At 49.8% G+C, this 25,406-nt stretch overlaps 10 protein-coding genes and 1 non-coding gene across 11 annotated transcripts; 7 read left to right on the forward strand and 4 right to left on the reverse strand.

The window, feature by feature from the left end:
* Positions 1-2,221: 2,221 nt before the first annotated feature.
* Positions 2,222-2,795, reverse strand: BKA67DRAFT_663504 (reactive mitochondrial oxygen species modulator 1-domain-containing protein; the record flags this gene model as incomplete). Its single annotated transcript, XM_046108194.1, has 5 exons — positions 2,222-2,351; positions 2,415-2,505; positions 2,565-2,594; positions 2,653-2,679; positions 2,738-2,795. The coding sequence occupies 5 exons, from the start codon at positions 2,793-2,795 to the stop codon at positions 2,222-2,224; spliced, it is 336 nt and encodes a 111-aa protein (XP_045953678.1).
* A 1,752-nt stretch (positions 2,796-4,547) lies between these two features.
* On the forward strand, positions 4,548-7,002 carry BKA67DRAFT_524627 (uncharacterized protein; the record flags this gene model as incomplete). Its single annotated transcript, XM_046098594.1, has 2 exons — positions 4,548-5,747; positions 5,818-7,002. The coding sequence occupies 2 exons, from the start codon at positions 4,548-4,550 to the stop codon at positions 7,000-7,002; spliced, it is 2,385 nt and encodes a 794-aa protein (XP_045953679.1).
* Positions 7,003-8,361: 1,359 nt separating this feature from the next.
* On the forward strand, positions 8,362-9,012 carry BKA67DRAFT_663506 (uncharacterized protein; the record flags this gene model as incomplete). The annotated part of the gene is made up of 2 exons (XM_046108195.1): positions 8,362-8,501; positions 8,688-9,012. The coding sequence occupies 2 exons, from the start codon at positions 8,362-8,364 to the stop codon at positions 9,010-9,012; spliced, it is 465 nt and encodes a 154-aa protein (XP_045953680.1).
* A 133-nt stretch (positions 9,013-9,145) lies between these two features.
* BKA67DRAFT_581866 (uncharacterized protein) lies at positions 9,146-10,787 on the reverse strand. The gene has a single exon (XM_046103945.1). The coding sequence runs from the start codon at positions 10,531-10,533 to the stop codon at positions 9,364-9,366; it is 1,170 nt and encodes a 389-aa protein (XP_045953681.1). The 5' UTR covers positions 10,534-10,787; the 3' UTR covers positions 9,146-9,363.
* A 427-nt stretch (positions 10,788-11,214) lies between these two features.
* Positions 11,215-12,856, forward strand: BKA67DRAFT_639175 (major facilitator superfamily domain-containing protein; the record flags this gene model as incomplete). Its single annotated transcript, XM_046105727.1, has 4 exons — positions 11,215-11,845; positions 11,911-12,417; positions 12,473-12,637; positions 12,690-12,856. The coding sequence occupies 4 exons, from the start codon at positions 11,215-11,217 to the stop codon at positions 12,854-12,856; spliced, it is 1,470 nt and encodes a 489-aa protein (XP_045953682.1).
* Positions 12,857-13,027: 171 nt separating this feature from the next.
* BKA67DRAFT_581868 (uncharacterized protein) lies at positions 13,028-15,437 on the reverse strand. The gene is made up of 5 exons (XM_046103946.1): positions 15,034-15,437; positions 14,699-14,980; positions 14,206-14,646; positions 13,928-14,151; positions 13,028-13,871 (listed from the first exon to the last, which is right to left on the reverse strand). The coding sequence occupies exons 1-5, from the start codon at positions 15,276-15,278 to the stop codon at positions 13,261-13,263; spliced, it is 1,803 nt and encodes a 600-aa protein (XP_045953683.1). The 5' UTR covers positions 15,279-15,437; the 3' UTR covers positions 13,028-13,260.
* Positions 15,438-16,505: 1,068 nt separating this feature from the next.
* On the forward strand, positions 16,506-18,572 carry BKA67DRAFT_525516 (peptidase S8/S53 domain-containing protein; the record flags this gene model as incomplete). The annotated part of the gene is made up of 2 exons (XM_046098672.1): positions 16,506-17,915; positions 17,967-18,572. The coding sequence occupies 2 exons, from the start codon at positions 16,506-16,508 to the stop codon at positions 18,570-18,572; spliced, it is 2,016 nt and encodes a 671-aa protein (XP_045953684.1).
* Positions 18,573-19,114: 542 nt separating this feature from the next.
* BKA67DRAFT_t156 lies at positions 19,115-19,216 on the forward strand. Its single transcript has one exon. It is a non-coding gene; the product is annotated as a tRNA-Ala (tRNA).
* Positions 19,217-20,012: 796 nt separating this feature from the next.
* Positions 20,013-20,852, forward strand: BKA67DRAFT_663511 (acyl-protein thioesterase; the record flags this gene model as incomplete). The annotated part of the gene is made up of 1 exon (XM_046108196.1): positions 20,013-20,852. One exon carries the CDS (start codon positions 20,013-20,015, stop codon positions 20,850-20,852), a length of 840 nt encoding a protein of 279 aa, XP_045953685.1.
* A 152-nt stretch (positions 20,853-21,004) lies between these two features.
* Positions 21,005-21,913, reverse strand: BKA67DRAFT_525184 (mitochondrial carrier domain-containing protein; the record flags this gene model as incomplete). The annotated part of the gene is made up of 1 exon (XM_046098643.1): positions 21,005-21,913. The coding sequence occupies one exon, from the start codon at positions 21,911-21,913 to the stop codon at positions 21,005-21,007; it is 909 nt and encodes a 302-aa protein (XP_045953686.1).
* Positions 21,914-22,605: 692 nt separating this feature from the next.
* Positions 22,606-25,367, forward strand: BKA67DRAFT_427955 (Rad54-like protein MUS-25). The gene is made up of 2 exons (XM_046096851.1): positions 22,606-22,801; positions 22,861-25,367. Coding segments are annotated over exons 1-2 (2,421 nt in total). The 5' UTR covers positions 22,606-22,799; the 3' UTR covers positions 25,280-25,367.
* Positions 25,368-25,406: the final 39 nt, after the last annotated feature.

The following is a 25,406-nucleotide window of genomic DNA, read 5'->3' on the forward strand; positions in this document are numbered from 1 at the left end:
GTACGGCCTCCCGCGCATCCGGTAGGTTGGTCAGGGCGGTGATCAAGAACGTTGGACATCGGGCCCCTCAGAATCCTGGCGTCCCTCAACGATATGCCTACCGTGCTATCCACATGATATCATATGTATCAACCGTGTCGTTTCACTTTTCATCATGGTGTCACCAGATATGACGGACTAGATCATGTTGTGGGTTTGGGTAGAGAAGCCGAGTCGAAGCGCACTTTGTGCTAGTTTTGATATAACCTCTTTCACCAGCGGTTCAACGACTAATCTTGTTAAGCCCAAACTTTCGACTAGTCATTGGCACTGATACTGCACTCGGCATGCGAACCATATGCTGTGTGCGATTAGACATAAGTCGTCACTTATATTGCCGAAAATCGCGACCAGGAGACCGGTAGAGAAGCATATTGATGACTCAGTTCATAGAGCTCAATGGTTGTTGATATCAAGGACGCAATTTAGTTTCAGCTGAATTCAAGAAATGCCGAAAAGAAAGCCGTGGAAATTCGAGATGTTGGCGCAAACTCCCTTATTTGCGGCTTATGCTAAATACACGCACGGAAAAGAAAGTACGGCAGAAAAGCGACTTTGACCAGATGGAGATTAGGACGAATCGCCCCAGGCAGGCCATGGTCATCGAGAAGCGTTGTATACATTGCAGAGAAAGCTTCGTAACGTAACCCAGCAAACTTTATTGATCGTCAAGACAATCGATCTTTATCCATTGCCGGAACACGCAAGCACGGTGCTATTGATAGCAGCCGCTCACGAGTCTCAAAGGCGCCACAGCTTACGCGGACGTATGTTGATAACTTTTCAGGCTTATGAAGGGAAAGGGACTTGGTTTCGACGTCAGTAGTGGAACAGTTAAAAAAAAAATTGCCTTCGGCGGCAGACTGGCTGCTGTATGATCATTGTGGCCGACTATTTCTCGCTGCAAGATGGGCTGCAGTTGTTACTCGTCCAAGACGGCTTGTCATACAATGACCTTCCTTCTTCTTTTCTTTTGCGTCTGACATTGAACTCTGAGGATTGCTCTGATGCTAAGCTGACAAGTGATGGTTCAACTTTTCCCATGCATCACATTGCCGCTCGGGGGGTAGATAATGGAATACGTCAGCTGCAAAGAAGGATCCATATTCGCTTGACTGGGTGTTGACTTTGACGCTTGATCAGAGGCTCTTTGAATCCGCAGAGACGTGCGATAGCGTCCATGGCTTCTCAGCTCCTCCCACTCAGACATGGGATTTGCATACATAAGCTGTGGCGGATAGATCATCCCAGGTGTTATGGAGCCACGTTTCCCCATGGTAGCATATTGCTTTTTGGGCGTTTTTGGCATTGTGTTCGATGGCTATCCGGAAATTTGTTGGGGAAATGCAGAACTTCAAAGGCGCAGTTACTTAATGACAGAATCGGCGTGCCAAAAGCTGAAAAGAAGGGAAAGAGAGTGCACGGGTAGCTGGGAACAATGTGGCAATGCAAAAAACAGCGAACGTGTATTGCCAATGGCTTGCTTGGTTGTTTTGTGGCATCGAGCAAGTCTTGACATGCCGGTCTGTTTTGGTCAGAGACAAGAAACGGGACGATATTATGCAGGGAAATTGATGTAGACTTGGGGACAAAAGTCGATTTTATAAACTTTCAATTTAGGGCGTTTTGATTAGACTCTAATTTTAATACGGAATGGAAGCCGCTGCCTCACTGAAAAGTCGAGTCTCTACATATGTAACCTGATTGTTCTTGCCCGACCGCGTCGTTGTTATTAGGCCTCCCTGGGCTAGATATATTTCACAATCACCACGTTATTCTTCCAAGCTAGCAGTGCTTAGTATTGCAAGATACTGCCGTGTTTCTCCTGAATACTGGTCACCATGTGCTTCATCGTCGTAATAGAAGCAGCCGCACCACGATTGAAAATCTCACTTATAGAACGGGCTCCGCCCCTTACACTTTCCTTGAAGCGCACACGCTTAATCCCTGTAGGCAGACACGCGGGTTCGATGCTTCACTTTGATAGGGTGGAGAGGTCAGATCCGAATTCCAAATTTTTAATCATGATTCGTGGAATGGTATTGTCGCCGTGAAACGCCTATATGTACATATGTTTACTATTGTACAACCTGGGCCTGGCCTGTGTCTCAGTGCGCGAGGCAGGCCATTCTTGTGATGATTGCTTCCGATGGCTGGGTGCTACTCGGATGAGATGCTGTGACTATTGGGATCTGGGACGGTAGGCTTGTTGCGCGGCCACGATATATGGTCTTCTTTGTGCTCGTAGAAATGCTTCGTTGGCGAAAGGAGATGCGTCCGTTCTGATGACACTTCCAATGCCCATGAAAAAGCTGCATGTAAGTTAGCCAGTGATCTTGTTTCTCGCTCGGCCTCCCTGGGGGTGTATAACCCACCCGAAAGTTGCACCAGATCCAGCCATGTATTGTCCCAAAGTTCGCATGATACCGTTGGGGCCTGCGCCATATCTAAAGATGTTGACGGTTCCTGGCGCATAGTCAGTCGCGGGGGGCTAGGTCGTCGAGGGAATGGGACGAGTCGCATACCAAAGACGAAACCCATAATGGCACCAACAGCTGAAAACAATGTTGTTAGCTACTATGTGATTGGTGAAATATCAGGCTGTGGACGTACTGCCGCCCATCATAGCACCCATCTTCACTGTTTGTCGTTAGCGAAAGTTAGCGATTCGATCTACTGTGGGTTGGGAAGGACCAACACTTGTCCATGGTGGACGGGCCGTGAGCACCCTCGGGGAGTCTTGGTGGAGGAGGCATGACTGTGGTTATGTAGCTTCGACGGGATTATGGATGGTGGATATCGGGGTTATCAACGTGGTCGTCGGCAGCAGCGGTGGACTGAGGGGATCAAGTGCAATCGTTCTTTGCTGTCTGTCTCCTGTTCAGCCTACTGAAGAAATCACGAGAGCTTTCGGGGCAACTTCAAGCTCTTCTCCACCGAGCCACCCTCGACTAGCTTTTGCATGCATTCGACCGCCGGCTGGCAAGACGGGTGGCAGAACAAAGCTGCTACTTAGTCTAGCCAATGCCACCAGCTATGTACCAGCCAGCCACCAGCCTGCCAGCTAACTTAGCTTACCAGACAGCTAACCTAGGACCCATGCCAGCACTCAACTCAACACCCTGACACCCAGCAAGCACTAACCACCCAGCACTAAACACCCAGCACTAAACACCCAGCACCAGCACACCGGGGCAGAGGTCCAGTGGTCCGTTGGTCCAGCAAAAGCAGTGTGGGGTTCGCTTCAGTCGTCTGTCACTGTAGGTAGGTACTTGATCTTCAGGGAACCTCTATTCTTTGCAGGTGCACTACATGATCCAAGCTCTCGACGGGGTATGAGGCAAGGTACTACGACTGCATCGTATCAGATCGAAACGAATCAGCTACAAAAGTCAATCCCCAGTTTGGGCGTGCATCTTCCAGTAGGTACGGGCCCGTAGATAATTAGGTAGTATTTGACTTTGCTACGATACATGCTTCTTTCTGCTTGTTTGCTCCTTCGCGGCAGGTGTCACGTGAGCTTGTTCTTCTCTGCTTCTGCTTGTGCTTCTTCTGCTCCTGCTCCTGCTCCTGCCCTGCTTGTGCTTGCAGTAAGCGGCCTGGGTTGCGTTGCCGGCTTTAGCATTTTAGTTTGGCCATGCTTATTCCAAGAAGTTAGTAATTAGTTTCCTGAGAGAGAAAGAGAGAGAAACAAAATAATTTGTGGATAATATTCTTAGCGAGTAAGTTAGGGAATAATGGGGGGCTTTTTTTTTTCTTCTCGACTTCTTTCATGCAGTAGAAGACTTTCCGACAAATGGGTACTGCTGCCCTTTTCCCTTTATTCTTAATGTGATGCGGCTCTGTTCCGGATAGCAAGAAAAGACAAACAAAATAAGAGAGCGACCCCCGACCCCATGCTGCTGCTTCCTCTTGGAGGCCCGCTAAGCGCTTAGCGAGACGGGGGCAACTGGGACAAGTCTGTGTCTTGAGTCGTAAAGTCGCTGATGTCGGATCTGTCTCCAAGTCTCGAACAACGACCATCCGTGCCATCATAATCCGTCCCAAGGCGCCCAGTATCAACTAAATCATTTTGACTATCCCAAGTCAATTGCATGGTATGTGTTTTCTGACGTCGCAGTTCCGCCCAGACCGTTTCTGTGGGTTCTCTACCATCCTTGTCACTCTTCCAGCCTGCCAATGCGACCACGGGGCCTCCGTTTTCCTGGCCTCGGACACTGACAATTTTCATCCACCAGGGACGACACCAACGCTATCAACGCTCTGAACAATCATTAGAAGAAAAAGAGCGTCGTTGTTTTTGCTTTCCCCCCCCATCCTGTATTGTGTGATTAGAGCACCTGTCGTCTTCTCAACTCTACATCGCATAGTCGCGTCACATGCAGCGAGTGGGTGGATGAGGAGAGCGACTGCCCACACGACACGACACGACACCTGCGATTATCCCACGCCTTCGCCCCGATTCACCTCCATCCCCATCGTTGCTGCCGATCCACGACATCTTCCTCATGACCGCCGTCGCAAGCCCCCCTACCTTGTCCCAGCATAACCGGCCGGCATGGGGTATGAATGGTCACCGGGGAGTTCAGAGTATTGATGCCATGAATCCCGACGAGCTGAACCGCATGTTCATGCCGCGCAAGAGCCTACAACGAAACAACTCGTCCTCGTCCATATCTTCCACATCCTCCAACTCCTCGATATCCACGGTTGTTGGCCCCGGCAACGGCCAACCGCCTCAAACTAATGGTTCCGCCACAAATGGCGCCCCCATGTCCGTAGCTGGAGATCTGGGTTCCTGGTCCAACCCCGGCGCGAATGCATTAAACGCGACCGCTGCAAATGCTGCCCCGAGGAAGCGACCACAAGGAAAAGCCGCTCCCTGGCCAGCACCCAAATCCGACGGTCAGGTCCTGTCGGATTTCACCCGGATGGCGGGAGGGCGACCACAGCTGATGGGCCCCAACGGCTCCGGGCCCATGCAGCCCTCACCAATACTACAATCTCAGGCCCAGATGTCTTCCCAACACGGGAGCACACAATCCTTGGCTGGTTCCGCCGCCCCAGGCGGACAGCCTGTACTCTACCTGCTATCACTCAACGGCACATTCGAGCGCAAGACGATATCAGTACCATTCTCCCCTGACGCCCTTAGGATCGGCCGTCAGACAAATGCGAAAACGGTCCCTACCCCCAGCAATGGCTTCTTCGATTCCAAGGTCCTCTCCAGACAACATGCCGAGATATATGCCGACAGGCAGGGCAAGATATGGATTCGTGATGTAAAATCTTCCAACGGTACATTTGTTAATGGCACGCGACTTTCACAAGAGAACCGCGACTCGGAACCTCATGAGCTACAGACTGGTGATCATCTGGAACTGGGTATCGATATTGTTAGCGAGGACCAGAAGACGGTCGTGCACCACAAGGTTGCAGCAAAGGTCGAGCATTCCGGCTTTCTGAACCCATCGAGTAATCTCTTGGACATGAACTTTGGCGATCTGGATCCCTCCAACGCTATGATGCAGCACAACGGCGGCTTGCCCTTTCGAGGACGTAATGGCAGCCAGGCTTCAGCTGCTAGCAATGGTCGAATGATGCCCGGTGCGGCAATGATGGCCGCCCAAACAAACGGAGTGCCCCAGCAACGAGCAGGTTTCTTCTTCTCCCCGATTAGTACAGAGCAGATCGTGAAGAAGCTTCAGGTGAGTCGAGCTGAACGAAACACGCTGGTGCCCCAACATCCCCAGTTTACTAACTGCCACGACAATCCAGACCGAGATGCGTACAGCTCGTCTACAAACACAGGACCTTGGAAGAGCGAACCACTTCGTTCACACACTTCTGTCCAGGGATGATATTAAGGATTTAGAGAAGGCCGATGTCTCGGAGGTTCCGAAGCACCAAATGGTCAACGGCAACGGCGTGCCATTCATGCGGACCGACAACAAAGCGAGGTTTTCGGACCCTCCTGCACCTCCTCCTCAGCAACCGCTTCCCGAGAAACCAGACGTGCCATCACTGAAGCGTGGCATCACTGAAAGGCCCAAGACGAGTGTGTCGAGTGCCAACGTCTCTCCCATACGACAGGATGGCAACGTCAGCCAAATTCTTCAGCTTACCGAAGCCCTCAACGTTGCCAAGAAGGAGCTAGAGACACAAACGTCGAGGATGAGGGACTTGGAAGAGCAGCTGCATAAGGAACGTGAGGCTCGGGAGCTTGCCGAAGAGCTCACAAGGAGACTGGAGGAAGCTGCTGCCGCCAAGATGAACGGTGCTGCCGTAAAAGCCGAGGAAGGGAACGAAGAACCTACTTTGATTCTAGACGAAGCTTTCGAGCCACCTGTGGAAATTCCTACCTCTCCCGAGACCGATACACCGACCAGCGACAAATCCCAAGGATCCTCGGACGCACCGCAAGTTGAGACTATCGAGGCCTCTGCTGCACAGCTACACAACCAATTAGAATCTATGGTGCTAGAGATGAAAGATCTACGACAGCAGCTTGAAGCCTACAAGGCTCGGGCCGAGACGGCTGAAACCGAGCGCGATGCGGACCGAAAGACTTTGGCACAGTTGATCCTACAAGCCCGCCAAGATGCAGAGAAGAGAGAGGCTGTCGCCCGGGAACAGTCACGATCTCAGTCAGGCGTCCGAATCTCCGAGAAAGACGACGGGAGCGTGTCGTCCGACGATTCAACAGCCATGGTTCGCACACCCTCAACAGAATCAAGTATGGGCACAGGACAAGCAACTCCTGCTGGCCCCAACGATGCCCCGACATTGTCGAGAGCAAATACGATCACGCCATACAATGCTCAGGCTGGCCAATTAGCTCACAATACCATACTGGAAAGTAGCATGCCTTATGCCTCGATGCTCGGCGTTGTGTTGCTGGGTATGGGGCTCATGGCATATATCAACGGCTGGCAGCCACAGCCCCCACGACTCAACCGTTAAACGATATTATCACACAGACTACATCTTCTTCCCTTTGTACCTACTTATACGACGATTCCTCCCTAGTATGGTCTTCTGGCCGACCCACGTACACCAATCTCTTTTCTATTCTACGGCTTACCACGTGTAATATGGTCAACACAAGGCGTTCAGGCAGCGGCAGGAAATTCATGGATAGGTTTGACATGCATTTCAAGGGAAAGACCCAACGACGAAATGACTTGTATGTGCCAGAGTGCTGTTTGAAAATGGACAAAGGGAGCGCGCAGAGACAGCGTTGAGATTTGACTTCAGCTTGCATATTTTACACGTGTTGTAGCCCGCACCAAATACAATGCTATACCGCCCTTTAATTTCGTCCAAAAATGTGTAGTGCCATGTACTGAAGAAGCCAAGTCGTATTGAGATAATCTATGATCTTGCACTACTAAGTTAATTTGCCTCATTCCCATGTATTTACCCGCAGCCACGACTTGCGAGTGACTATGCTGTCAACATCACTTACACCTGCCTATTCCTTGTAACATTATTGCTTGGCCTGTCAAGGTACTTTGACGTAATTACAAGAGGGATGGGTAACCGACAATCTAGAAGCGTTCGACTCCCGAGTCTAGGAGGGCTCTGTAGGTCTACTCATTGGCGCATTCTCTGGTTGACTTTGTGTTCGTCCCCCACCAAGCATTGACCCAATAACTGGAAGCATAATAAAAATGGTCCATAACCAGGATACCATCGCCACAACACTCACTAGACCAGATAGGTGCCCATCTTAATAACCACATTAGTCAGAATCTATCACGAAGACCAGTAATCGAATTGCGAGCGAGAAAGGACGTGCGTGACGACTCAACGATAAATTACTCAAACTACGATTGCCTTCTGCGCCACTTGAAGTCACCCTTCAACTTGGCTTTGAAAGGGTAAGACTATGAACAGGATTCATCATGAGCTCGGTACCTAAAGCAAGTTGTTATCCATGGTCTCCATCATAGCACTATGTAACCACATATAAACTGATGAATCAAAGACGATTGGTGATTTGATCAAAGTCTAACGTCTTGGGTTTCGCGAGACCAAGTGTTGAACTGTTTATTCAGAGCATCAAAAACTCCATTACGCAACTTGCGCATAATATCAAATTAAACTTAACCTGCTAAACCACTGAGAGCATGTCAGCGGTCGTTGCTACATCCAATCCAAAGGGTTCGTCCTTATGGTTGCAAGAAACTTAAAATCACAATCATATATGACTAGTGTATGACTCCACGATGTTGAAATTTCTCGAACAGAGTTGCGTCTCAACTTACTGCGCGAGTCTCTTCACCTGTTTTACCTGACCTAACCTCAAATCCACACGACATGAAGCCCACCACTTTCTTAACTTGCTGCACGGTTGCCTTTGCAGCTGCACTTCCTTCAGGTAGTGACGGTGATGCCGAGTGGGCTGTCAGCAATTTCAGTATTGTGACCTATCCTAACCCGCGCGGAGCGATTACGAAGTAAGTGTTTTCTGATATTATAGTTACTCATCGGTAACTTGAGATCGGATGTCAAAGGTCTTTTAAGAGTTGCGGAACCTACCACAATCTCGAGCTGTATCTATGCCCGTGCTGCTTGCTTATCCGGGCTCCTACCGATGTTCTTATTTCCTTTTTTCATTAAGATTTTAACGAGGGGCTCCTTAGTTACTCCTTCAATATCACGACCTCCAAGGAAACTATACAGTGCATCAATTCATCGCAGGGGAGCCCCCAGCCTCTGGGCTACACCAAGGGCGTCGAATGCGGCCCGACATTCCAGTACTCTTTCACTCCGAACGGAGCGTGGGAAGCTGCCTACACTGGCTCTACCCTCGAGATTGTTGACTTGGCCAGCAAATTGAAGGCCACTCATTCAGTGCCTCTCTCAGAGTTGACCCGCCTGCCTTTCAAGATCCACGGAGACCGGCCTTACGCCTACAACGGCCCCACCGATTTCAAGGTGCAGACCAAGCTCTATCACAAGGCATAGGTTGTTACATAGAAAGGCACATGGCCGGCCACGCTTGGCGTTTGGGCTGGACCAAGACTGGCTGCATTTGGATTGACGTTGGTCGCTAACACGTAATGGTGTACCACGTACGACGTTGCTATAGGCGCGAAATCGAGTTATTGATACTTCTAATTTATCTTTATTTTAACAAGCTAATATTCGCAGCACAGTCCAGTGTGTATTCAGTCAATGTGATGTTCCACTAGACAATGTCCAAACACCTTGTAGAATACATATGTTCTACTAGAATGCGCGCACCCACTGTGCTTACCATCCCTTGTACGATCTAGCGATCGGCCGTGTCTTCCCAATGCCGGCGAACCCTTTGCCCTACAACTTGCCACAAGGTACTTGTCGAGAACCTTCCAGCTTTTTATTGAGCCAGGGGATCTCTTCCAGGCCGTAGCGGTACGCTCGAAACAACGCGTTCGACTCTCCCGGGAACATCTTCGCCGTCGCCTCGTCCGGATATGGGGCAAAGTGCGGGTTCACGTACTCCCAGCAGATATAGCCGTCCCGTGCGACCTCAAAGATGCGCCCAAAGGCGCTCTCGCAGAGCAGGGTGTTGCCGTTGGGCAGCCTCTGGGCGCTGCCCATGAAGGGCGTGAAGAAGTAGAGCATCTGCGAGCGGTCGCGGTACTCCCAGACGATCTCCCTGGTCGCACTGTCCACCTCGACGGCGCGGGTGTAGGTGACGGACTCGCCGTTTCGGAAGGCGCCGTTGTCGAAGATGAGGATGTTTCCGCTGTCGAGCTCCGTGGCGTTGTGCTGCTGCGCCAGGACCTCCGGCCCGAGCTTCCACACGATGTCGCCCGTGGATCTCTCGATCATGACCACCGCCGACACCGATCGCATGGAGGCGAGGATGTGCTTGCCGTCGCGCGTGGGGAGGACCGAGTTGATTAGGGGGTAGTGCTCGCGCGTGTAGTGAGGCTGAAGCGGGAATTCTTCCCTGGGTAGTCTCTCGGACACCTTCCACTGCCAGACAAGCTGGCCGTTCTCGTCAACTTCGTTGATGGTGTCGGCATATGTGATACCATCTATTTCAGTTCCAGGCACTCCACCGATGACTTTTGCTGACTCTTCTGGCGATAGTGCTTCGAGGCTGGTATAGAGAAACCGGCCATCTCCATAATGGTATTGGTCATGATGACCGAATGGGTCGGTGAATTGACGAACAACTTTGCCATCTGGATCCAACTCGCTCATAACGCCGCCGCCGTACTTATTGAAGAAAGGAAATGGGTAGGGACCTCCATCCTTGGTCGTGAGCTCGGATTTTCGCAGGGTGTTAACAGCGAGGTTTCCATTTGGCAGGATCCGGGCATGTCGGCCAATCCTGCCTGGGAGCTTCCATGAATGCACTTCTCTTCCATCGATATCGACTAGGTAGGCTGTATCGCTGGTCAAGGGGCAGAAAAGTGTATATCCGCCAAAAGATCGGCCTTTATCTACACCAGTGAGGCCGACGCCCCGTCGTTTCAAGGTGTTTTGCTCCATCGGTTAGGGTTCGCGTGGTGTGACTTATGTATAAGAACAGTGCCAATCCGCGGTGGTCTCTTTAATTCCAGACAATGTGACAGAACGACACTAGTATGATATATATCGTGGGGAGTGAGGCAGGAAGATGAGTGATAATCTAGCACGGTCGTCGTCCGGATGGTATTGGGGTTAGTCTTAACTCTTGATTTTATACAATTTTCATCCAATCTTGTTTTCGTCTTGACAAATTTGGAATACAATATCGATCGCAGCCGACACATACACACGGCGTTGGAGGATCTAGTGACCCTTCGGCATCCCGACGGCATCCCGAGGGTACCCCGCAGGTATCCCATAGGCAAACCGTCGGCATCCCACTGAGACATATGGTCACCGCTAGCGCTATCGCGACTAGAAGTCATCTAATAGGTGCATCGTCAAGAGCACGTTATTATCGCTGATATGGTATCTTCGAGGCTACCAGCAATGGCTTCATTGATCCATGAAGATATCAGTGCTGTGGTAGACGTAATGTAGTTATAAGTTCAAGGCAATCGGCACCAAGTTCATAGCTGAGATGATAGCAGCAGATGAAGTGAAGAAATAATCGCCAGACGATCTTCAATAATAATCAACATTGCTAGCGATTATTTAGTTGCATCCACTACAATGGGTTCCTTCTCTGAGAAGAGCTATTCCATGCCACTTCCGCCCTCCGAGCATGATGACGAAATCAATTTGGAGGACCATGTTTATGTTCCCGGTTATGACCCAAACCTCGAGATAAAACCTGGCGAGACCAGGAAGGCATTATTGAAGGTTGACTTTGTTATTCTACCCTTTATCGTTTTATGTTTCTGCCTACTTCAGTTTGATCGCACCAATATCGGCAATGCCCTAACCGACACCTTACGTGACGACGTCAAAGTCACGAACTCGAACATCAACTTGGCACAAACTCTCTTCACCGTCGGGTTTATCATCACGGAGTTGCCGTTCAATGTCATTAGCAAGTATATCGGCCCGGAGAGATTCCTCCCAATAACCATGTTCCTATGGGGAATTGCAACATGGTCTCAAGTGTTCCTTACGAGTTCTTCTGGTCTCCTCGCAGCTCGGTTCTTCATAGGTGCACTCGAGGGCGGATATATCCCAGGTTTCGCTTTGTACATCTCCAGGTATTATACGAACGACGAGCTGGCACTACGATACGCTATATTTTGGGCCTCGAACAGTTTCGCGGGTGCCCTGGGTGGGCCGCTGTCTATTGGGCTGCTCTCCCTCCGCGGAAGAGGCGGCCTACAAGGGTGGCAATGGCTTTTCTTGATTGGTATGTTGATGAAACTTTCTTGTTAATAATTGTGAAGCGTGACTAGATACTCACAACATTTTCAGAGGGAGCGTTGACTTGCGCCTTCGGAGTTATCGCGTACTTGTATCTTCCTCACGGCCCCGCTGAGCCCAAGTCGTTCTTCGGTCGGTCCCTCAACATGTTCACAGAACGCGAAGCGTCGATCCTGGTAACCCGTGTTATCCGCAATGATCCCACAAAAACCCTGCGTAATAGACAGCGGGTACTGTCCTCTCATTTAGTCGAAACATTTACGGATTGGAGGCTGTACGGGCACCTTGTGGCCGCCTTGCTCTCAATGGTTATGATTGCGCCGATGAACACATACGCGCCGTCGATCATCAAGTCTCTAGGTTTCACCACAATGCGGGCGAATGGGCTCAACTCGGTGGGAAGTGTGTGCGCTTTGGTATGGTCGGTGTCTTTAGCATTCAGCAGCGACAAGTTCCGCGAGCGTGGATTTCACATCGCTCTGGGATACCTGTGGGGCGCAGCTGGCTTGCTTTGGCTTGCTTTGGCTCCTAATAGTGTCAGTAAATGGACTCTCTATGGCAAGTAGACTTCTCCAACGTCTGTTCCTGGTTGAAACACTAATGCATTCCTCAGGTGGTGTCGTATGGACTCAGATGGGCATGGGTTCCGCACAAGCAATCAGCGCAGCTTGGCTCACTTCCAAGATGCAAGACCACAAACGCCCGGTCGCTTTGGCTGCATATGTGATGAGTATTCAGCTTGCAAACTTTCCTGGTAATCAATTATTCACAACCCAAGGTATGCCAGTGTCTGTACTTCTCACGAGCCCAACTAATATGTATGCATGTAGATGCACCTCGCTATATACATGGGCTGAGCATTGCCGCGGGCTGTGCCATTGCAGCTGCCGTCGTCATCCTCATTTGGAAACTTTTGTATCGCTTGTTTGATCACGGAGATTATGGCGTTGAGAAGCAGAGCCAGCTCACCTCGACAGGAGCTAGCCAGGATGTATAAGGAATGCGCCGCTTCTCATTTACTAGATGAGGATTCATTTGCTTCCTGCGTTTCTAGTTTTAATTTGCCATAGTCATATAATCTAAGCTTAGGGTCCTGACTTAAGTATGCCTGAGAAGCAGTTTACAGAAACCGAATAAGAAATACTGGTCTTGGAAAACGATAGTTCTCATTGAATTCTACAAGTTACCTGCTTTTAATGACCAGATAGAGTCTATGATATATATTCAACCGGTACATGGGATTACATAGAATAGGGTCCGAATGATCGTTTTCGAACTAGCCGTTAAAAGTAATGCATTTGACCCTAGATGCCGCTGCTTCCTACGATATTGAGTATGTGTAGGCTTTTGATAAATTATAGGTCACACTTTGCGTTCTGTAACGATTCGCCCGAGGGTATGTTAGATAGATATGTCGGTGTCTGACTGGCTCTGACCCCATTCAGGCCACGGGTCTGTACCAATATCCATATCGAATAACTCCGAGCCGATGAAGCTAGGGTACAGAAAGGAAAGATCGGGTGGAAGGGCCGACTGGTCTTGCGGAAAGCCCTGTAAGCTCTCCTCAGCTAAAACGCCAGAAGATATTAAACGCGGTGTGGGTTGATAATCAGGTCTGAGTTTCTGGAACTGAGCTGAGACGACATCGCCAAGGATACGTGCCGCGTGACACGGAAGACCGATAGATCTTAGCCAATTGACAAGTTGGAGTACCAGGTTATCTATTTCGGTAATGTCGTATTCTGCTGCCTTCAGCTTTGACTCGTAGGTATGAACAATTCGACACAACGTCAATGCCGAGAATGTGATGATGTGGTAGATATGATCTGTCAAATGGCGAGTACGTTCGTCGGTAGTATCGATAGCAAGTTTGATGATAGATTGACAGTGGTGGATCACTTCTTTGAGTACCGCCTTATGCATGACCGATTTTGGCGACTTGAGCCACTGACAGTGAGCCAGCAGATGAGCAAAATGAAAGCCCATTTGAAGAAACTGAGAGCGAGGCTCGTCTTGTAATACATGTTAGTTCGAACCTTCCAACTTTCTTGGCTGATCGACAGCTTACCAAATAAATCCATACAATCTCGCTGCCAATTCTGAAGTGCCAACTTCGTTTCAGCCAGATCAATCCGAGGCCTGCCACATTTATTGTAGATAATCCAGTATAATTTGACTTCAGCCACCATCCGGGCTTCATAGTTGGTGACTTCACTCGAGTCAATCAACTTTACACAGCGATCAATATGTGCTTGATTAAGTACTGTCTGTCTACGAGTACCGACACAATATCTAGTATATACATTAAACCTACATGCTACCGAGTAGTAGTCTGAGATTACTTACTGGAGATGAGCTACACAAATATGGTTCCATACACACCACGAATCTATGTGTGAGACGTCGGTTGGCGAAAGGGGATTGGCTCGCAACGTTTCCGAGAAACATGGACTCGCAAGTGCTTGTTGAATAGCATAGCCGGTCAATAACCAACTATCAATACTCAGTGGAACTTGACCGACAGTAGTGGACCACAAACTCAGTATAAGTGCAGCCTGAAAGAATTCAATGGCTTGAGGTACTTCCAATAGTGATGATGTCATGAGCCGCTTCGCTTCTTGGAACAGTTTTGGAGCCATAATACGTGCCGAATCTTGATTTGTATGCCTCACCGCGATTAAGAAGATACTACACAATAGCAAGGGCGACTTTCTCACCCGCGGCAATAGTATCTCTATCGTAGCATCTTCTGGAAACCTCACCCATCGACCATAATGAAGGTGGAATCTAGCTATGTTAGTTGGGTCTCTGTTGCTCTAGATCAGGATCAATGCTTTACAATGTGAGAAGCGAATGCGCAAAAGATAACGGGACCAACCCAGCTGAAATAACATCATGTTGGAAGGCCGAGCCAGAATAAGCAAGATTTTGTTCCGGTGACGTTACGCCGGCATTTGTAGCAGCGTCCCGTATCAACATAACAGGGGCCGCATCCGGTTCAGGCGAGGATAAAGATGCACGAGAAGGTGTGCGTTGATGGCTCGAAGTGTTGCCGAGCTCGCTGAGCTTTGAGTCAAGCCGGTCTACAAGAATACTAACTGTTCTTTCAAGTCGCTCAAGCCTGGTGCGTGAACGCCAATTAGTTGGTTACATGAAATTTACCATAGAGCACACCTTTCATCCGTAGAGACTCCCCTATCTGGGTTATGTGGGGTTATAGATGAACGCGGTCTGTCGTGAGAGTCTATTCGCGAGATTGGCGTCGTGTGAGCGTAAGGTGACCCTAGGGAGCATTGTTGAGATAAGGTCTTGCATCGCAGACAAGGCTCTCGAGGGTTATCAGAAGCATAACAGCGAGTCTTGTGTTTACGACAGAGATCACAGGCTTTTGAGGCTCTGCCATTTCGCAATGGAGGCATAGCTCGTATCTGATCAAACTGCGACAGGGAGTATACTGACGGCGAACCGACGGGAAACAAATCTACGACGATGGCACGTATGACAACAGAATGTCGTGCTCACCAATCACGTAATAGATAGCGGGTTAGATAAGAAGCTGCTACTGACATAATCGCGACAGTGCATGGAGTTGGTAGTTTAGTGGCTTGAGAGGGGTTGCTTTTCTAGGTGTCCGACCCCGCGTAAACCAAACAGCAATTTTCATTGTGTAGTAGACTTTTGCATGGATGCACGTTGAACGCATAAAATCTTCAAATATATATTCAAGCATAGCAAATATCCGTCAACCCTTGTTTATGTGCCGGGGTTGTCAAAAACCTTCTGGCATACGATTGAGGCATGTGTGACTCATGAGAAGTACAAGAGTAATACAATAAGAAGCCGATCCCTTATCAGCACGAAAAGACTTGAACGGCAGAACATGTTGGAGGTAACACCAGCCGACAGCCCGAATGAGTTATAGGAAAATATCAAATGTAGCACACGAGCATTTAGGACTTTGTGGAATACGAAACCTTATTGCAGAAGTGACCAAGCCATTCTAGTCTTTTCCAACACCCGACAGCCGACTCGAGCTCAGGGAAAGAGAACCCTGACTCAAACCTGCTGTGATTGACTTGTATTTACAAGAACAGTAAATGATATGAGAATGATAGTGGTGGTAAAGTCCGATATGTGCTGACGATATCCGATAAATTTCATTTATAATAATTTAGATTTTCCGAAGCCTCCGAATGCTGGCCAGCCGCTGTGGGATCGATACGAACAGCAATAAACCTCACGGAATCGATTGCTGCAATGAGCTGCCAGCTCCCCGATCGATTGACAGCATTTGATGAACCCGGCCATTGAAATTATATACTACCAATTTCCCAGCTAGGCCTCATACTCTGAAATGGCTGTCATTTTGATGCATAAGTTCTTGCCTAGTATGACTAGACACAAGTTCGATTACACTTCCATGCTGATCACTGCTCCAACTTAGAGGTGGAGCTCTTTATCAACCTTCCTGAATAGGAAAGAGGGCATCTGCAATAGTACCGTTCCCTGGGCTAGAGTACCAATGGCATTACATAGCGACAGTCAATAAAAGGCGGCATAGGGGGCCCGACAGGTTCCTGGCATGCCAAGAAGCCAAGTTCTTGACAAGCTTTTGAATACTCTGGGGTAGTATAGAGCTCGTTGCTATGAAGCCATTCATCACAGTCTTAGTGCTTGCGGCTTCGGCCGTCAATGCACTGCCCTCTACCAACTATGTGCTTCACGAATCGAGACATGCTTCAGGTATCCGGAAAAGGAGTTTGGCTTCACAATACGCCAGAGCTGACTCTAATGCCATCGTTCCCGTCAAAATTGGACTTGCGCAGTCTAATCTCAACACTGGCTATGACAGGCTAATGGATGTTGCTCATCCTTCATCTCCCAACTACGGCAAATATCTTAGCCAAGATGAGGTCATCGAGTTGTTCGCTCCGAAGAAGGAGAGCGTGACGGCTGTCAAAAACTGGCTCACGCAGTCTGGAATAAGTGCTTCGCGTATCAAGCACTACCAGAACAAGGGCTGGTTGTCTGTGGATATGCCTGTTCGCGAGGCAGAGGCACTCTTTCAGACTCAATATCATGAAGTTGAGCACAAGGGTGCCTTGAAACTTGGGAGTGAAGAGTACTACCTTCCTCAACATATTCGAGAGCACGTTGACTATGTCACACCTGGTGTCAAGCTTTCGTCGCCCATGAAGAAGCGATCTATCACTCGAGGCAACCACCAAAGGAGCCGTCCATACAAGGTAACACCGTCTCCTGCTGATTGGCAAGATGCGGCTACAATAGATGCACATCATCTGGGACATGATCTCGCGGGGTGTGCCAAGAACTTCACCCCACCGTGTTATCGGGCCCTCTACAAGATCCCAGAGGATAACAAAGCCCTTGAAGGAAACTCTGTGGGCTTGTACGAGTCCGGAGACACATACTCGCAAGAGGATATCGATCTCTTCTTCGCCAAGTACGCTCCATATATCCCTCAAGGCACTTCACCAATCCCTGCTTTTGTTGACGGCGCAGTCGCTCCGGTGCCTGTGGACTCTGACTACAACACGGGCGAGTCGGAGATCGACATCGATATCGTTGCTTCTTTGGTTTACCCTCAGACTATCACGCTTTACCAGGTTGACGACATTCCAAACTTGAGCAGCGGCATTGCCGGCTTTCTGAATACTTTCCTCGATGCTCTAGATGGTTCTTACTGTACCAAAACCGCGTATGGAATCACTGGTGATAGTGCTGGTATCGACGCTTCGTATCCGGATACTGCTCCTGGTGGTTACAACAAGACAGAGATGTGCGGCGTCTACACCCCAACGAAAGTCATTTCGATCTCTTACGGCGAAGCCGAGTTGGATCTTCCTAAGAACTACATGTATCGACAATGCGATGAGTTTTTAAAGCTTGCGCTGCAAGGAACCACCACCCTAATCGCTTCGGGTGATTATGGTGTCGCTAGTTTTGCTGGCGATATCACCGAGAGCGGTTGTCTTTCCGGGTACAACTTGACTGAAACAATTTACAACCCAGATGCTGTTAGTGCGTGTCCATATGTGAGTAACTCTATCCCAACGTCAAGCCAGACAAGATCTAATCAGAAACAGGTGACGTCTGTCGGTGCTACACAGTTGCAGCCCAACCAGACAATTCATGACCCCGAGTCCGCTATGCAAACAGCATTGGCACCAGCTCCAAGTCCCGAATCCCGCTTCTCGAGCTCTGGTGGCTTCTCCAACTATTTTCCAGCTCCGGACTACATGAAGGATGCTTTGGACACCTACTTCTCTAAGCACGATCCCGGCCACCCGTCTTATATCGCCAACGAGAACGCCACTAACATTGGTGAGGGTGGCGGTTTATACAACCGTGCTGGCCGTGGATTCCCTGATATATCTGCCAACGGAGCGAACTTCCGCGCCTTCAACGGTGGAAACGACTACCACTGGTTTGGCACAAGCCTAGCCGCACCACTGTGGGCTGCTGTTTTGACGCTCATCAACCAAGAGAGGCAGGCTATTGGTAAATCGCCTGTCGGATTCATCAACCCGGTTCTCTACGCCAACCCCGATAGCTTAACGGATATCAAAAATGGAAGTAATGCAAACTGTGGTAGCAGTGGTTTTCCAGCTGTCGAAGGATGGGATCCAGTGACAGGCTTGGGCACGCCAAACTACCCAGCATTGTTGGATCTCTGGTTGAACTTGCCGTAGTCAAGCGATGGACTCGGCCACAACATAAGCAATACATCCGTAAAATCTGTTGGAGTAACTCTCTTCATCTAATAAGTGCTCGTATCTTTGATAACCTAAAAGTCTTGTGCACCCACACGCATCATATGTATCATCACTCGAAGTGGTAGAATACGCATGAACTCACGCAGTAGTCTACTAACTGAGTACTCTGCACGGGCTTGATCCTTACGAGGCAGATAACACGTTGCACCAGTGTACCTTCTACCATGGTCCACAACTTCTTGTCTTGATATTAAAACAATAATTTGGAGTATACTCCACCGCTTTGCTCGCCTTATACTCTTAGTCAGCTCGTCGCCAACCCGACGACGATAAGCAATCGCGGGAGGCCCCTTTCTTGTCACTCTAACCTGCGTACGTAATAGCAGTCCCAGAATCCAGAATTTTCAAAAAAACCCAACCGCCATCTCCGCAGCTATGATACATACTATCTTCAACGACCTTGCTTTCATCCAATCACCCAATACGGTGATCTGGTCATTCAGTTCGTCTGATTCCTAGGGGATGTGGTCTAGTGGTATGACGTTTCCTTAGCATGCTCTCATCTCATCTCGAGATGATCCGTATGGAAAAGGTTCTGGGTTCGATTCCCAGCCTCTCCACCAATTCTTTTGCCTCTATTGACCAAATGGTTTGAGCTCACTCAGTGAAAGTCCTTTTTGTTTTCGGTTCGATCTAATTTGACTTTATTATACACAATCTTTACCTACATTCACCTTTATTTAGAACGATTAAAGTATAATTGAAAGACAAAACTGTCGGACTGAATTTGCTTGGTTTTACCATTTTGCGACATTGCCTTGTAGTTATCTATAGCTGGACATGTTCTCGACGTGTTCTAGTAAGGTGGACTGTAATTGTCCGGGCGCCTAAGTTGCCCGCTCTGTGGCACCTGGCAGAAAGTCGGCCTCTGGTAGCAGGCCCTAAGAGGCAATGATCATCGTGATGAGGCAACGGTTGAGCTCCATGCTCGAACTTTGTATGCCCAAAAGTCTCAAAATTCTGATTCGTTTCCCCAAGGTCGCACAAAGGTGCTAGGTAGTAAGCAAGACAAATGAATGACCACAGGTATCATAATCCTCCTCTTTGAATCAAGTTGAGGTGGTACAGACTACCCACCGACCATTTCGTCATTTGCAGGTGGCAAAAACGCTAAACGTCTGCCGGACCCTTTCTTGACGTTGCTTAGCCTACAGAGTGGGATCCACTAACAAACGACCACATCAGACAGGAGTCGGGTCTCTCTATCAAAGATCGGGGCCGCCTTTTCCCAGCTTAGGTTATATGAAGGAGATGTCCGATGTCTCAGTAGAGGCGCTGTATTATCATATGAAACGCCGACTAGATGGAAGCGGTTCTGACTTGTCTCGAATCTGCGCTGCGTTCCGAGATTGCAGCATGGATCTAGGCCGCTCAGTCGTTCCCCCGGAGACGGAGCACACGCACACCATCATCTTCCTCCACGGGCGCGGCAGCTCCGCCCAGGAACTTGCCGAGAGCCTGTTTATGCTCAGGGACTCGGCCAAACGGTCCTTGTCCGATCTGTTCCCCTCAGTGCGGTGGGTGTTTCCACAAGCTGAGCTGCTGTACTGTGAGCGGGACGACCAGGATTGGTCACAATGGTTTGACGTGTGGAATGTGCTGGATTTCGCAGACAGCGAGGAACTACAAGCACCCGGGCTCCAGGACAGCGTCAGGAATATCGCCAAGCTTGTGCACCAGGAGGCGGTGAAAGTAGGAGGAATGGACAGAGTTGTTTTGGCTGGGTTTGGTCAGGGCGGAGCTACGGCGATACATGCCCTGCTGAACATGCCCGCTCCTGAGATCTCGGAGCCACCGAAAAGGAAGCGCATCAAGATCGACCATTTCGAAGCTCAAGTAGAGAGGCGCCAGCGCCTCGCCGGAGTTATGTGCTTCAACTGCCGTTTGCCCTTTCCAGGCGGCACGCTCGACGAGACCAGGGAGGTTCTTGCCCTGGACCTGATTCCTAGCGATGAGATCTTAAAGAGCACCCCGGTGTTTCTGGCTCATTGTATGGACGATCCTCTTATCTTCATCGAATACGGCAGGCAGCTGGCTGATGCACTGGGCTCTTTTGGGATGCAGGGCGTGTCAAGAGAATACCCCGAGGGAGGCCATCAACTCAATGCACCCCAAGGAATCGACGACATGGTAGTCTATCTCACGGCGCAGGGGCTGCCAGCCATATTAGCGAAAGCTAAGACGTCCAACGTCTGAGATCTGGCTGCAACATGATGCAGCCGATCGGTAGATTGACTTGGCATGTATAAGCATGGTGCATGACGAGGGGCAGGGACACAAATGGAGTTGCAAAGAACCTCGGCGTTCCTCACCGGAAATCTTTGGATTAAGGTCGGCTAACGGAAAGTTTAAGGAACCTGCGTTGATTCGGGCTCGACTACTCTACGTTTCCTCTCCCCGAACTCGAACATGATCCACTCATACACCGCCCACTGGATTGCATTCACAGCAAAAGCTCGAACACTGCAGATGGTTAGTCCTCTGAAGAACACTCGAGTTCCTCCTTCCCTGTATGCTTCCCTTGCAATCCCGACCGCACCAAGCCTTTCTCTTGGTGCCAGTGGGTTGCTTATTAGGGATTGCGCCTCTGGGTTCGAAGTCTGCGCCTGCACCCTTGTCTTGATCACATCAAGCGGGAAGATACTAGCCCAAGTCACCACACCAGCCAACCCTCCGCATACAAGAACCTTTGCAGCATCCTCTGCGAAGGAAGGCTTGCGGCTCGAGGACGAGACCATCAGTTGGCTGCTTAACTCATACGACCAGAAGTAAAAGCCATAACCAATGCTGTCCCTCAGGGCCGTCACCGCGCCACCAAAGTACAACCCTCTGACGCCCTCATTCCGGATGATCGATTTTGTAATACTCCAGCTTGACTTGGGAGGAGACGAGAGCTGGGCTCTGCATTTAATTAATTCAGTCGGCGTACTGACTATCCAAGTGGTCAGACCGCCGATAGCACCTGCTACCCAGGTAGTCCACAGACTGGACTGGACGCCTAGTGCGCTATTGATGGCAGCCTCGCTTCTGTTGTAAGAGACAAAGAGCAGTGCGTTCAGGGCGCCATAACCCAAGACGGGAGCGGCGGTACCCGTGATCAGAGACGAGGTGCCCTCGAACTGGCGGAGGTATGAAGAGGCGCTCTGAGCACCAATCGCGTCTTTGGCTTGCAGGCGGACCTTGAGGATATCCAGGGGATTGCCAACAAGGATGCCTATAGCGCCGCTCACGTATCCGGCCCAGAAGTCTGCTGACATGTTCTTTTATTGTGACGGGGTTGTGCCGGGAGCTGTCAATTGTTGAGCATTGGCGAATATCCTCGGCTAAGTGGGCATTTAGATTTGATGATTGATGCACGTAATGGAACAAGCTACGTCTGCGATTTGTAAACGAAATAAGAATCTGTAATTTGAAGCCGCGAGGACAGCCAAGAATGGGTTATGCGAAATTGAATATAGGCTGCTTGTACTCTGAACTGAATTATATTGCCGCTCTTTTACTGGAGTTTCATTGAGACAAGTTCTCGGCTGATGGGCGGGCTGCCCCGCCACTGAATGAGGGGCAAGTACCTAACCAGCTAACCTACAGTAGGCGGCTGTAACGAACCAACTCGGTCTGGTACATGATGTTGTTCTTATCAACCCTCACTCATGCGCGACGAGTGAAGTCATCTGTCCTGATATTTTGTGAAAAATAGACATTTTCGGAAAGATGATTGAATCAATCTGATACTGGGCTATCAGTGGGTCTGTCCCGCCGAAGGGGTGCAATGGAAAACAAACACCCAGAGCAGGAAGGAAGGAGCAGGGGAAGCTTTAGCGCAATCTGCCTAGGTTAGTTACAATACGAATGGATATCAACTGTGCTTGGTAATGCAATGAATGCACTTTCCACCAGTCCCAGGTCATGTGAGCCCGTGTCGCTGCCTATTAATTAATTAAGATAACAGCAACAAAGTCGCGTCGCGCTTCCGCCGGCACTACGGTTAGGTAAGTTGCCAACGATCAACAAACTACCAGATTCGCCATCATTTCCAAGTGGCAAATGGAATAGCACTGGCACTCATCAATTTCCTTCCTCACTTTCGAGGCCCTCTCTTTTCGAGATTGCGACCCACCAACTTGTCGATTCCATTGTGCAAAGATGTGAGTTGTCGCGTGCATTGTAGCCCGCACTGCTTTTACTAACATGAGCATCGGCATAGGGCAACTCCCGCCACAGCCACCGTTTCCACGCCGTTGGCAAGAAAGGCGCCTGCCCCAGGTCCGCGATATCGCCCAACCGACTCAGCACAGCGGCTGCACAAGCCCTTCAAGTGTCCCGGATCTGCAACTAGAACTCCAGCCTCCGATCGCCCGACTCGAAAGAAGCGAAAGGTCGATTATGGAGGGGCCGACGGCGAGGTCGACGGCGCTGACGCTGACAAGCCATACACGAACGCCGACCGCTTAGCACTTGCCAATCGCCATGTCAACATGTTCCCCGTATTCCAAGCCAAGGACAAGGACAAGGTCTTTAGGAAATCCTTCTCCGTCCCTTTCCTCAATAAGTTGACCGCCAACTACAACCCCAATCGTCCGCCCCCGACCCTCGGTCTGCGAACGGGAGCTGTCTTGGTCGCAAAACCCCTGCATGACCCTGCCGGGGAGTTTTCCATTGTGCTGTACGATCCGACTATCGATGCGCCCAAGAAGCCACAAGAAGAATTGGAAAAGGAGGAAGCGGCCAAGCCAAAGATCGACGAGCCTCTGGTTCACAAGAGTCTGGCGGAGATTCTGGGCATCAAGAAGAAGGTTGAAGGTGAACACCCACGGGTGCCTGTCGTCATCGACCCTAGGCTCGCCAAGGTGCTGCGACCGCATCAGGTCGAGGGCGTCAAGTTCATGTACAGATGCGTCACTGGCCTCATCGATGCCAAGGCCAATGGCTGTATTATGGCCGATGAGATGGGGCTCGGAAAGACGCTTCAATGCATCACGCTCTTGTGGACTCTCCTGAAGCAGTCACCCGAAGCTGGCAAGACGACAATCCAGAAAGCCATCGTCGCATGCCCCTCCTCGCTAGTTCGAAACTGGGCAAACGAGTTGGTCAAGTGGCTTGGGCCAGATGCTATCACCCCCTTCGCCATTGACGGCAAGGCGACGAAAGAAGAATTGACCCGTCAACTGCGCCAATGGGCTATCGCAAGTGGGCGTGCTGTCACACGGCCCGTCATCATCGTCTCCTACGAAACACTTCGACTCAACGTGGAAGAACTCAAGAACACACAAATCGGTCTGATGCTCTGCGATGAAGGCCATCGTCTGAAGAATGGCGACAGTCAGACCTTCAGCGCTCTCAACAATCTTAACGTGACGCGGCGAGTAATCCTGTCAGGTACCCCCATCCAAAACGATCTTTCCGAGTATTTTGCTCTCATAAGCTTTGCCAATCCGGATCTGTTGGGTACTAGACTGGAGTTTCGAAAGCGGTTCGAGTTACCAATCCTTCGAGGGCGAGATGCCGATGCTACGCCGGATGAGCGCAAGAAGGGCGACGAACGTACTACTGACCTGCTGGCTATTGTGAACAAGTTCATCATCCGCCGGACCAACGATTTGCTGTCCAAGTATTTGCCAGTCAAATATGAGCATGTTGTCTTCTGCAACTTGGCTCCTTTCCAACTTGATCTGTACAACTACTTCATCAAGAGTCCCGACATCCAGGCACTCCTGCGTGGCAAGGGAAGCCAACCGCTCAAGGCTATTGGCATGCTGAAGAAGCTAGTCAATCACCCCGATCTGCTGAATCTCAGCGAAGACCTACCCGGCTCTGAGCAATATTGGCCAGAAGACTACGTGCCGAAAGAAGCACGAGGTCGTGATCGAGATATTAAGCCATGGTATTCGGGTAAGATGCAGGTGCTCGATCGCATGCTCGCTCGCATTCGACAGGACACCAACGACAAGATTGTTCTGATCAGCAATTATACGTCGACCTTGGATCTCTTCGAGCGCCTCTGCCGCAATCGCGCATATGGCTCTCTTCGACTAGACGGTACGATGAATGTGAACAAGCGACAGAAGCTCGTTGACAAGTTCAATGACCCCAACGGCGAGGAGTTCATCTTCTTGCTATCGAGCAAAGCCGGTGGTTGTGGTCTGAATCTGATTGGTGCCAATCGTCTCGTCCTCTTCGACCCTGACTGGAACCCTGCATCAGATCAACAGGCTCTTGCTCGTGTATGGCGTGATGGACAGAAAAAGGATTGTTTTGTGTATCGATTTATCGGAACGGGTACGATCGAAGAGAAGATCTTCCAACGTCAAAGTCACAAGCAGTCGTTGTCATCGTGCGTTGTCGACTCTGCTGAGGATGTCGAGCGCCATTTCTCGGTTGACAGCTTGAGAGAGCTGTTCCAGTATCGTGGAAACACTACAAGTGATACCCATGACACCTTCAAGTGCAAGCGTTGCAAGCCCGATGGCAAACAGTACCTCAAGGCTCCCGCTATGCTCTATGGTGACACAAGTACTTGGAATCACTTCGTAAATTCTGGTCTAAAGCCAATTCAGGACCATCTACTACAACAGGAGTGTGGAGAGCAAGAGGTATCGGCTGTATTTCAGTATATTTCTCACTGAGCGGCATAGATTGCCTGGCTTGTTTATGCTTTCCTATGGTCGATAGAGAGATCGTTATAATCATCAGAATGCATTTCTTGATGATGATGGTGATGATGATATGTTGAACGGTTATAGATATTTATAG

The sequence above is a fragment of the Truncatella angustata genome, assembly GCF_020726525.1.
Source record: "Truncatella angustata strain MPI-SDFR-AT-0073 chromosome Unknown BKA67scaffold_9, whole genome shotgun sequence".
In the NCBI taxonomy this organism is placed as follows: domain Eukaryota; kingdom Fungi; phylum Ascomycota; class Sordariomycetes; order Amphisphaeriales; family Sporocadaceae; genus Truncatella; species Truncatella angustata.